At 39.2% G+C, this 12,968-nt stretch overlaps 1 protein-coding gene across 11 annotated transcripts in view; it reads left to right on the top strand.

Moving 5' to 3' along the window:
- LOC102293637 (transcription factor 4) overlaps positions 1 to 12,968 on the top strand; it is a 264,311-nt gene that overhangs the window by 226,004 nt on the left and 25,339 nt on the right. For all 11 annotated transcript variants that reach the window (XM_042220594.1, XM_014333384.2, XM_014333381.2 and 8 more), the window contains 4 exons: positions 31 to 101; positions 281 to 359; positions 5,792 to 5,871; positions 6,075 to 6,284. In XM_042220594.1, coding sequence (XP_042076528.1) covers positions 31 to 101; positions 281 to 359; positions 5,792 to 5,871; positions 6,075 to 6,284 — 440 coding nt within the window. The remainder of the gene's footprint in view (positions 1 to 30; positions 102 to 280; positions 360 to 5,791; positions 5,872 to 6,074; positions 6,285 to 12,968) is intronic.

The raw sequence follows: 12,968 nt of genomic DNA, 5'->3' as shown, positions 1-12,968 counted from the left end.
TGTGTGTGTGTGTGTGTGTGTGTGTCACAGCTAACCGAGCACAGAGCGCAGCAGCCAGCAGCTCTCAGACAGGAGATGCCTTAGGGAAAGCACTCGCATCGGTAAGTACATCACACACGCGCACACACACACACTTTCATGCACACACATTTTATAATGCTTTTCCTCCCAGTTCTGTTCAAGTGTTTTCAAGCCATTCTAGATGTGTAATACTACTTTAACTCTATCCTGTATTCTTGCAACTGTCATTGTTGTACTGGATTTTTTAAAATTTTTACAGATCTATTCTCCTGATCACACGAACAACAGCTTCTCTTCCAATCCCTCCACCCCAGTCGGATCCCCACCCTCCCTCACAGGTAAATACACATGATGCTTAAGGTCCAATCACTGCACAGCAGCTACTATATAACCACAAATCTGCACAGACTGACACTCACAGAAGAAAAAAGCAGAGCTGACTAAAGACTTGGACTCGAGTAAGACCTGAATAAATGGACGTGAGACTTGACTCATACGTGTTTAAAATGACTGGACTTTTTCAAGACATGAGACTTTTGACTTGAACTCGTCCCACGTGACTTTTGACTTGCCTCTTTGGTAACTTGATTTGAGCTTGGCTAACTCAACCCTCTAGACGCTTTCAGTTTGCCTGAAAGAAGCATGTGATCTTGTAAGAAAGATTTCTTATTAAATTGCAGTAAAATCCTCTAATCGCACACATTCTCATCTGTGAAGCCTTAATTTGTTTTTTTTTTTAATGTCATAAACTAGAACAACAAAACAGCTTTGTTGAATTTTGCTACTCTTGGCACTTCAATCTGATTATCCGCTGCAGGAGTCATGGTCGTGCTGCTCCACTGCTAACCGAATTTAACAGTTGGTCACACAAACTCTGGAAACCAAATCACAGTTCCTAAACACAAATAAACATCATAACACTAACAAATACCGTAAATGTCGGGCTATAAGCCGCTACTTTTTGCACAAGCTTTGAACCCTGCGGCTTTTAGTCAGGTGCGGCTTTTCTATGGATTGTCCGTGATTTTTGTCATATCGTAAGACGATTTGTTTTGTGTGTTCCGCTGTTGTACGGCACTACATTGCCTGGCAGAAGGATCGGGGTTCAAGAGTGGTATGTTAGTCACATGTCCGTCCGCCAGGCAACGTAGTGCCGTACGAAGTAGCGCGAAAAACAAACTTCAAAGTAGCGGTACGCGTTCAGCGGGAGTCGTGGATGATGAGCGGCGATAAACTTGCAAGTTATGCCCAAAAAGCAAGTTATGCCCAACTCCACCGGTGGATTTTGACAGCGTGGAAAAGTGTGAAAACATCCACGATCACCAACGGATTTTGAAGGGCTGGACTGCTGCATGATGGAGAGGAGGACACCGCCACGGCCCTTCTGAGGGTGTTCGACTCTGACACTGACAATGAGGATTTCTTTGGTTTTGAAAGTGACAACGAAGGAGAGAAGAAGAGTGGATGACGAAGCCATCCTGAGCCTGTTTGTATCCGACACTGGAGAAGAGGACTTTGGTGGTTTTAGTGCGCAGGAAGAAGAGAAAGATGGTGGTGAATCACTGACTTTTCTTCTTGTTAAAGCTGTGTCACTGCACCTGAGCCTAAAAGGTAGTCTGAATCTATTTTTCTGGTGTGCTGTAGGCTACTGTTATGTACTACATGTGCAAATATGTACCCATAACTTGTTTTTCAAAATATTAATAAAAGTGATGTGTCTCCAAACAGCCATCTCTTTCCTGACAATTCCCTTTGTGCATATTCTCTTACATATGATAAGTCAACATTGAAACACCTGCGGCTTTTGGTCAGGTGCGGCTAATGTATGTACAAAACAGGATTTTCCCCTGATTTTAGCTTGCGCGGCTAATATTTAGGTGCGCTTTGTAGTCCGGGAAATACGGTACACATTTTTGTACTTATGTAAGCATTATTCAATAATCTAAAACTAACAATAGAAACACTTTTCTTTCAGCCACTTTCTTTTTAGCTTTTTCTGCAGTGAAATTTCAAAGAAAAAACATATTTTCTCTGTACACAGTTTGAAAGCAACTTTGATTTTTCTATCATTATTAACATTATTTGCATTCTTTTAAAATAAACCAGCTCATTAAATTTCATATAGTGAGACTTTGGAAATAGTGGTATAAATAGTGACACTTTTTTGTGATAAAACTATTGAATTTATTGTTTTTTTTACAAGTGGAACCCCACACTTCCACATAGTGACAAATGTAAGGAAGTTTTCACAACACCTACAAATACTGCTCGTTAAACTCTTTAAATAATACTAATTTTAAAGATTTCAAACTATTTTTTCATTTGCATTTCCATTTTTTCCCAGTATAAGATGAATATGTATCAACTACAGACATAACACATTTTAATAAATTATCAACATTACATGTATTAATATGATTCTGTGACTCTGTGAGTTTAACCGTTATTTAATGAACCCCTTGACTTTACCTAGTGTAAAAAAATACAGATTCTCTAAAAAGGTTTGCACTGGCTGAAGGTTACCTCTGACTTGAAGTTTGAAAGCACTTCAGAATTAAGTTAACAGCACTGGGTTGTTTCGACTGGTCTGAAACCTTAAATCTTTAATACAGCTCTGGGGATGAGGAGAGTATTAAGTTATCCAAAATATATTTAAAACACTAACTGAAACTATATATTTAATTGAATAAACTAGGGATTTCTTTCCTTATCAAAAGTGCAATTTCTTGTCATAAGACAAAGCCAAAATAAGGCATTAATAATTGCTGTCTCCTCTTTGCACCCCTCCTCGCTCTCCTATTTCCACCAATTACTCTTTCTCTCTGTGGATGCTGTAAACTCTAGCTGCTCCTTAAAGTGAAAAATGACTTTTCCTAATAATAGTTGTGTCGAATTTGTCTCTAATTGTCGCTGCTACACACACCGTTTGATAGTTCGCCGCCGCGCCTTGTGACTGATAGCTTTAATTACGAGCACCACTTCGACAAATCGTTCACAAACCTACCGGCTCTGCAAACACAGTCCCCCTCCCCTCTTCCTCCTCCTCCTCCTCCTCCTTCTCTTCGTCATTGTAGCTGTCTAGGATATTGCCTGCTAAACCATAATTGGTGTTTATCATTGTGTCAGAGTTACTCCACTTTTTACAAATTAGAAATGAAGCCTATTAGAGCAAACTACATGCAAATTGATATCCAAGGCTAATTTTGCAAGGGTGTTTTACAGCATTGGACTCGGAATAATTTACCCTGCCGTTTAATACATATATTTGTATTTGCACATGAATGTACCCAGGTGATTATTCATTAATTAGCATATGGAAATGAGCATGTAATATGAATAAAGGAGAGGGGAGAGAAACGACTGCGAGACAAAGTGGGAAGACAATGAAAAAGAGAAACGTGCTAATGAGATGAGATCAGAGTTACAAGGAAGAGATCGGCGGTGAGGGCAGAGAGGGGAATGGAAGGGGTTCAAGGAGAGAGAAGGGGGAATAAAAGAAGAGAGCCGAAACAAACACAGGAGGAGGAGGAGAGGTATAAAAAGGGAGGAGGAAAGAAGGGATCTTTAACCGCCTGGGCAGGTTCCAACATGGGCAGGTTCAACCATTATAGATCAGCATAGATGGTAAATTATGAATTTGAATGAACATTAAAATAATTACTTTTAGCAGTTGTTACGTTGTTAGTTAGCGGTTCAGTCCCTCCATGTTCACACATGACTTCAAGATAGATTTTTGCCTGGTGGCCAAACCGTGTTACTAAAACTTCTGTTCATTGCTAGCCATCATTTTGTAATCCAATTTCTTGTTGAAGCAAACAGGGTCTTGGGAGCAGAATTTTCTTAAATCGAGAAATCTACTGTAGCTTAATGTCTATTTTTAGATTGACTTTTATTTAAATGTATTTGGCCACAGTATAAAGTACTTTCCAGAAGTCAAATGGTATGCATACATCTCTTCCCTAACCTTTCTGAGTAAAATTCTGTACTCTCAGAAATAGCTTTATATTTCTGCCACCAAAGCACTTCCTAGGTCTGATTATTGGACCAAGGTATTTATATTCCCCTTTCTGAGAGACAAGAAGATACTAGACTCTTTCTTTCAAATTAATTTGGACAAGTTTTATTCTGCTTGTGTCTTTGGGAGCCGAAGTTAGCAATGTAAGAACTTTTACGCATTAACCTTCCTGAGGTTTTTCTTATGCCAATATGACCATAGGTGCAGATGTGAGATAGCTAAAGCATTGAGTGGTCAGTAAGACAAGAAATGGGACATTCAAGTGTCACCTTATTTCAAAGTGTGTAGTGATATTAATAAAAATATGAATTTGCTGGGCATACCTGTATTCAGTGTTGCTATCAGGTTTTATACCACTGTTTTACAGTACAAAACACAAATAAGTAGCCCCAGCGTAGGTGCAACAGCAGCACCTTCCAAAAAGCCTCTTAAGGTACAATAACAAGCTGTTTTTAGCTTCTCCATGTTTGTTCTGGCGGAGTATTACCGTTCCCAATACAACCCTGAAAGGGGATTTGTGACTTTGTCTGGAATTGAACCAGCAACCTTTTGGTTGCTTGCTAACTGTATTGACCACTAAATTGTTTCAAGAATAATTATAGCCCATATGACAAGATTATTCATTGCTTGGTTAGACTTGGGTACCACCAAAACCTGGTCAGATTTAGGAAAAGATCCAAATCTGACCAAAAAAAGCTTTTATAAGCTTTAACAGACTTCCCAAATTTAGAAACTTCTGCTCTCAAGACCCTGTTTCCTTTACAGGAAGCTGGATTACATACATATTGTTAAAATTTGCGATATAACGGTTGTATTGATGCATAGCAGCTACAGCATGTAAAAATGCTCTCATGGACGTGTTCAGTGTCAGGCTAAAAAGGGTTAAAGCACCTAACCAAGCTGACCTCTAAAAGTTGTGACTAAATGCAACTAAATGATGGTGAAGGTGGTTCTCATGGTCATTTTACACATTTCTGTGAGACCAGTTTCTTCTAGCACATTCCAAACTGGCTAACATGCTCACCGGCCACAGCCCATTCTTGTCTCTTCTGTCATCTGTTGAAAGAACTACACATACTGGCCTGTCGTCTCTCAGAAACTCATATTAATGTAAATTTGCACAAGTCGCTGTGTCTCCTCTGCCTACCAGCTAATGAGACCTTTCAATTCAGATGTGGCCCTTCAGAGTGAAAACCAGCACAAAAGCAGAGACGAGCAGGAACACAAAGCTTGTTTATTCTGCAGAGGGCCCATGCTAATCAACCACTTGTACCTTTTCAAAGACAAAAGCCTGATATTAGCATTTTTGCTATGAGATATGAGTTGGTTTGTTTTTGTCTCCTCTTCCTCGTCTCTGTGCCTATTATGTCTGAGCACCACGAGTGGATACGATTAAAGGGTCTCCTCGTGTGTAAAGACGTTTTGTCTGGCATTTTGTGCTGCACGTCGAGTGGCTTCTGTCTTTGACATATAAAAGCAGAGGTTTTGGCTCTATTCCACACGGACATCCAGCCATTTTCTGCAGGGTCACGGAGGGTCGGTGTGTATCCAGTGTGCACTGGGCCTATCAAAGAACACATACAAATGAAGACATGTCAGCTTGCACTGTAAAAAAGCAGAAAAAAAGTTGAATTCCCATCCCGATCACCTACTCATATCCGCCTCTGGTCTGAATTCTCTCAAGTTGCCCTTGCTTTTAATCTGCCTCGGACCTCTCCATCTCAACATGATGTGTCCTTGTCTCCTCTCTCCTAGCTGCCAGTTCAGCCGTCTGGTCGAGGAATGGCGGGCAGGGAGCATCATCGCCAAACTACGAGGCTCCACTGCACTCTCTGGTGAGCACATACATACACTAAAACACCTGTGATCATCGGTCAGTTCACCCCAAACCGTATTTTTCCACTTTCTCTAATTACCTATCACAGGTGGTAGAAAGCAGTTTTGTTTCTCAAGGTTTTGAGATGTCCTGCACAAAAAAAACCAGTTTAAAGGAACATTTAGCAGGTTTCTTATCTCTTTTTGTCCTTTCACTCTGCAGCAAAGTCGCATCGAGGACCGCCTGGAGCGTTTGGACGATGCCATTCACGTACTGCGGAGCCACGCGGTGGGACCGTCAACGGGTATGGCCAGCGGTCACGGAGACATGCACGGCCTCATCGGGGCCGCACACACGCACAATGGCGCCATGGGTGCTCTGGGCAGCGGATATGGAACGGGGCTGCTATCGGCTAACAGACACTCCCTCATGGTAGGACCTGAGTTACTCTGTCTATGCTGTGGTGATGTCATGGTTAGTAGAACCAGGCACATTGTGAAGTCAAGTCTTGTAGGAGTTAAAAAGAAAGCATTGCTTAAATGTTCTGGAGCTTCACCAAAGACTTTAGCCTACAAGTAAAAGAGAATATCTTACAAACGGACAGAAATTCTGTTACTTCAACACAGATAATCAGAGGCATGTGATTCTTTAAAAAACAGGCTTACAAGATATTTAATGAAACTTGATTCATGCTCCCAGGACTCTAAAAATAAAACTTAAAAACAGCCTTTCCTTTTGTGCTGTTAATTAGACCAGATTTGTATATTTAAAAGTCACTTAGAAAATGTGAAACTTCACACAACTGAAAAAATGTGAGGAAGAGATGAGAGCAAACATGAATGGAGAGGAGGTTTAAACTGAAAACATGAAGTGAGACAGCAGTAATGTTTTCCATATTTAAGACTTTGGGGCCCTTTTTTCAACTTGAAACAATAAACATAAAGAACAAAACAGCTGTGTGACATAAGGAGATGTAGGAGGGCGAGAGAAAGCCTATTATAAAATACAGTACACAGTATAAACAATTCCAGATGCTTGAACATCTTCAGCCAAACCTGCGTTGTTTACGTCTTAAAGCTCGGGCAGTATCTGAAATGAGCTATTTTCTGTCTGTTAGTTCAAAGTTCTTGTCACTTGTAGTCACATTAAAGGTGCTTTTTGTAATCACCCTCTGCAGAATTTAACAAAAACCTTCACCACCAGGGCGCAATGTTTTAACACGATTTTGTGCGTGGACTGCCTGCTAGCTTTTACTACCACCATATCTTCAACAGGCTTTGTCGGCTTCATCTATATTTGTATTTACAATAAATATGCGCTCTCAGTGACATACATGTGTAAATAAGGGCTTCAGTGACTCACTGCGCCATCCTGCGGTACAAATTGGTATTACAAAAAATTACAGCATGGCCCTTTTTCAACTTATGTTGAGTCCACTTCGACACCATATGGAATATCTTATATTACAAGAATACCTTTAAAGTCAAATTATGTGCATTTCCAACTCCACATTGTTATATTTAGACTTTGCGTAATTCAAAAAAACCCAAAAAACCTTACTTACCTTGTGATGGCCGTTTATGTTGTTTTAAGTGTTTATGACACAAACTGTTTTAGCTCCTGTCCCTGTAAGGCCCCCTTCTTATAAGCTCCCTTTATTCCTATTGGCTGCCCCTCGGCTGGCTTCCGCAAACAGATTTCCGTGTTTTTGAGGACCACCTCGTCCTCTTCTCCTTAAGGAGATTCCACAAAACAAATTCTAAACGTAATAGAAAACATAATTTCTCTTCTTTGAAACCGCCACAGTTGTATTTATGTATTATGTGAGAAACAAGATATTTGAAGACATCATGTTTTAGTTTTCAAAGTTTGCAAATACTCCTCATTTGCAGGCCTGTTTTTTTGGCAGTGTTTTTGATCCAACAATGTTTTGTTGTGGCTGTAATGAGCACAGCAGGCTGTAGGGGATGCCAGCAGCACTTTGCTGTGTTCCCACTACAGTAGTTCAGGAGCTTTGTCCCTCTGTCTCTGTTCTTTGTTAAAGTATTTACTTTGAAGTGTTGTTTTCTAAATGGAGAGCACCTGTGGTTGAAGGGCGTGTTGTGTGCGTTGGTGTGTGTGCTGGCTGGCTTCCCTAGAGATCATCTTCTTCTCACGCATGTCTGCCCAGCTGTCTCTCTATACTGCAGCTCAGAGTTTCATAGGTGTCGTCCAGTTTTGTCGGTCTTCCTGCGTACAGTCGTATTTTTATTTGTCCTTCCTGCTTCTTTAGCCTCACCATGCGTTTTATTAGGAACACGTGGGCAGCCTATTTTAACCCAACACAACAACCTCTGTTTTTATGAAGCTTAAACAGAAAGTTTTGATTCTACTTGGTGACATTACAGCAGTTGTTGGTGTACAAAGTGTTTCAAACATTTCATCCATCACATGAGGAGGGCTAGCCCCAGTGAAGCGCTGTTGAACTAGATTACACACGCAAATGCTTCTAATAAACCTCAAAGTGTTTAATAATGAGTCAAATTAGGATGTGTCATTTTTAAGCTGTGCAGAGAAGTCTTAGCTGCTGATCTACTGGGGACGTTTCCCTCTTTTAGCTTGTGCTTTGAAGGCATGTTGGTTGGGACCAAAGCTGGGCACAAGAAAGTCACTATTTCACTGCTATTAGCATCGTGAAGAGAAAAGGGCAAGGCATCCTTCGTGTGTCCATCCATCCACAAATCATTAGAAACGCTACTCCTTCCTACAGTATTAGTCAGATTTTAATGAAACGTGCATACAATGATTGCCTAAAGGGACCTCACACAAACTTTGCTCAACGTAATGGTCACATTTGTCATTAGTCAGTAAATTTTTAATACCCATTATTTTGTGTGATGCCGACAATGGCAAAAATAATGTGTCACTTTCTACCTGTACAGTAATAAATTACTGTACCCTGTGAATTGTGGGTTATTAGCTTGATGTTCAGGTTTAGAAACTAGTTTTGGGGATAGTATTTGTGGAGAAACTGACAGGTAGGTTTTAGTGTTATGCAGCTACTGTCATCAAATAGTTTTTACCAAAATAAAACCAAATAGGTCAGTTTGGTATTCTGATTTCAAAAGACATTTAAATTGTACGCTAAACAAAGTCAATAAGAGGATGATATAATAATGATAAATCCTGCAAATTAATAGGAAGCTTAATGATGTCTCTGTTCATATATTTAAGAAAAAAAAAACTACTCACAGACTTTGGCTGATATTCAGATTTTAAGTTCTAAAAACATTTTAAAAGTTTCTGTTAGACTTGAGAGACATGAAAAAATGCGTTTGACGTGACGTAATTTTAAGTTTGCTGTTAAATTTGCTGGCTTAAAATGAAGGGAAATACTTGCAAACTACTTTTCCGCTTCATCTGGAGATCATTCTAAGCACTTCTTTGCTCTTTGGACGTCCCCAGATACAAACTTGGCATTATGCTTCATGAAGTGATTTGGAATTTCAGCCCCGGAAAACATTTTGCGTTCACTTCTTGTTAAGGTTAATATTTTTCTAAACTACTTTTGGGATTAATAGCAAAACTAATCCAAATACATTTTGGATTTGTTTTTATATGTAAGCAGCCGGTGGAAAAAGAGAATGAAAATGAAGTGACGGATGAGTGCTGAAAAACAGTGTTTACTTTCGGGCTCTTTAAAGCACACACGCACACAGAAGCTCATAAATGACTCCCTGTGTTGTCATTAGGACCCATGTGTGTGTGTTTATTCAGGCTTTGGATTATTGGCTGATAGAAAAATAGACTCATTAATGTAAGACTGAAAACACAGCAGCTCTGTAACTGCACACATCACACCCCCTCTGACTGGGTCACATCACTTCACGGGGTCTCCCAAACTGTTTCTTTTCATTTTAAACCAGTCCTTATTGGACATTTCTGCAGAAGCGAAGGAAAATAAATTGAGACCTTTTTATAAGATGTTAACTGGCTTAAAGTTCTCTTGCAGCTACCTGTGTGATGAATGCGATCTTCAACATTGATATAAGTGTGAAATTTTTTGAAAAATATTGTGTTGAAAGTCTTCACTTGTGTGAACAGATGTAAACATTCAGCTCATTTTTTATTCCCATGGTGTCAATTTCTTGCATTTTGTCAAAGCTGCTGGTGTCTTACAGAGATGCACAGTGTGTTTTGGCATCTGTACTATAACAGGTCTCTCACTCCAAAACTGTCACATATGGACGCTTGTAACCTGTTGGCATCACATTTCAATGTACTAGATAATTTTTTAATGGTGCTAATGTTTCCAGAGGCAAATATAAATCCAAGCCTCAAGTTTACCAAGTTGTTTTTAGTGACCAAAGCTAACAGGTGAGTGAAAGCAGAAGTAAAAGGTGAGCGAAATGTAGCACAAAAAATGAAGTCAACAAATACTGCAGTTCCTCCAGCTGTCACTTTAGGCTGCCTTCAAAAGTGAGCCAATCTCCACAGACTCAAGCATTAAAATGCCCAAATTTACAGTGTGGTACAAAAATCAGTCTTACCCTCTTAGGGTAGTTTCTCAGTTCTAGTCTTTTACTTTAGCACTAATTAACTGTGTCTCTTCTTTGCAGCCATATTGTTTATGAATGCAGCTTGCTAATCAAACTTGCTAGTGTTGCTAGCTTTTAACTTAGTACTCCAACTTTCATCCATCTAAGATAGCTTCTGACTTCACAGCACAATGTTGAAGCTTCAAACTCCAGTTCCCCGGCTGATAAACCCTTTAAACTCCACATGTTGACTTGTTTGCTTCTGAAAACTGTCTCTTAAAATAAGACATCGCTGCGTCAGATGCAAAGGACACCTTTTGCACGTCTCTGAAGCCACAGCAGCAAAATGCTGATTTAATCAATGCTGGATTTATTTTTAGCAAATAGAAGCATGACTGACAAAGACTGTGACCTAGGAGGCGAGTATTGTGGTCTGTGTAATAAAACCAGGCTCTCCTGTAAACATCTTAGCTTGTCATTGAATATAGTTAAGGGATATTGTCATAGGTTTGGACAAATAAACTCCATGTACTCATAATTTAATTTAATGAACGTTTTGGAAAATTAGCCACAAAGGCATTGTGGAAATTTATTGGTGTGTGTACAGCATAAACAGGAAGTTTGGAAGGAAGTGACTCCATAGAAATGCAGGGAAAAAAAGAAACAAGTGAGAGAGGAAGGGGTGATGTCATCTCCAAAATGACTCCATTGTCTTTGCACTGAGACTGACTACTTTTTCTATATGCATGCATGCACTATCGCTCCTTTCCTACCTTTCTTCCTTCCCCTTCCCACCCTTTTCCTCAATTTATTTCTTCCCTTTCCTGTCTTTCTTTTCCTAGTCCCCCTCCTCTTCTGTTTTCACTCTTTGTTTCTCATTTGTTTTTGTTTTTTTCCATTTACTCCCCTACACATGTGACTACTCTGTTTTGTGTCTGTTTTTAATCATTTCTTTCCCAAACACACACACACCTTTGTCTCATTTTACTTTGTATTATTACATATTTTTCTCTGTCCTTTTTGTTTTGATGTTGCTGTCTAGATGTACTTACTTCTCTTTCTCTCTTGCTGCACACACACACACACACACGCACACACACACACACATACACATACTCACAGCTGTATGTAGTTTGGCAGTGTTAGGCAGAGACGCCTGCAAGCTGAGGTCATAACTCTGGGAAAACAGGTGGTAGACTGATGTGAGAGGGGGAGACATATACAGTACATAAGCATCAGTGCATCATGCACACAAATTAAAATATGTAAAGACAGAAGTTAGCTCATGGGTTCCAACATTTTCCCTTCTGTCATTTAGGCATGCTGTTATTCAAGTGACTTAAATGATCTTGGACCATCACTGGGCTGATATCAAAGTAGCTTGATCCCATCATTGCATGCTGCCAACAAAGCAGATGAGCAGCAAAGTGATGTGACATTTAACTAAATGTGATCTGATTTAAAACAAATTGGAGAGGAAGAAAAGACTGTGCTCCCCAGACTCTCACTGAAGGTTTTAGAGTTTGTTTTCTGTCTCTGCAGTCTGCCTGCCAGTGATGTGTTTAAGTCACGCTCATTATTTTACTGCATCCTGGCTCAGTTTGGAGGGTGTCTCTAAAAAGAGGGGAAAGGTTAAGAGAGAAAAGCCTCTCTTCCTCCCTCCATTAAGCAGGGTTACAGTAAAGTGAAATGGATCATAATCTGCATCAGTGCTGTGAAACACATTTATGTCTTTTAATAATCTGCAACACTAAATTCATTCATATAAGCTGATAGAAATCTACTGCCCCCATTTACCTCCTTACAATAGTAGTTACAATCTCCATGTTAAGGCACACCGTGGTTTTTTTCAGACAATGGTATGCTTCCAACAAATCCCTGTGGCCTAAAATTTTTCATGGAAAACCTTCCCAGAAGAGTCGAGGCTGGAGCAGATTAATGTGCCTGGTTTTTAATGGCATTTTCAGTTATAATATAGAGTAGAATTGTAATGTGCAAGTGGCCCCATACTGCTGGCCATGATGCCTCAAAATAGGTGTAAAAATGGAAGTGATGTGCTGACTGCACAGCAAAAAACTGAAATGAAAAGAAAAAATGTTTAAATGCTTTAAATATGGTTTATTTCAAAAGAACATAGGTAGTTTCCTTCCTGCTTATATGGTCGTAAAATTGGGTTAAAACACTTTGCCTTTGCGCTCTGTTCAACAGCTCTGCAGTGTATTATGAAAATTTATGAGAGAATGAGGTTATGATCATTGGGTATTTGTGTTCAGCCTCTTGTTCATGAAGATAATTAGATAAATAAACTGTAACAACCTGGATAATTACTTGATACAACATAGTTTTGAAGCAGAAGCAATGGAACATGCATAAATCTTATCCATGTTTATATGAAAATCCAAATGGGACAACAATTTCATTTTGTATTGTTTAATAAATACTCATATTACAAATAAGTAATAGGAACATAGCAAGTATGCTTAATATTGAAAAATAGTACATGTATAAAATAAATGAACTTCATCAGCTTTAATATTCTAATCTATATTTATATACATAAATTAAGGAAAAAGAAAAAAATATTTTAAAAAAAGATATT

Source organism: Haplochromis burtoni, unplaced genomic scaffold, assembly GCF_018398535.1.
Source record: "Haplochromis burtoni strain Fernald_Lab_line unplaced genomic scaffold, NCSU_Asbu1 Contig_51, whole genome shotgun sequence".
In the NCBI taxonomy this organism is placed as follows: domain Eukaryota; kingdom Metazoa; phylum Chordata; class Actinopteri; order Cichliformes; family Cichlidae; genus Haplochromis; species Haplochromis burtoni.
Note: the sequence above shows the minus strand (reverse complement) of the source record. Positions and strands in the feature narration are given on the sequence as shown.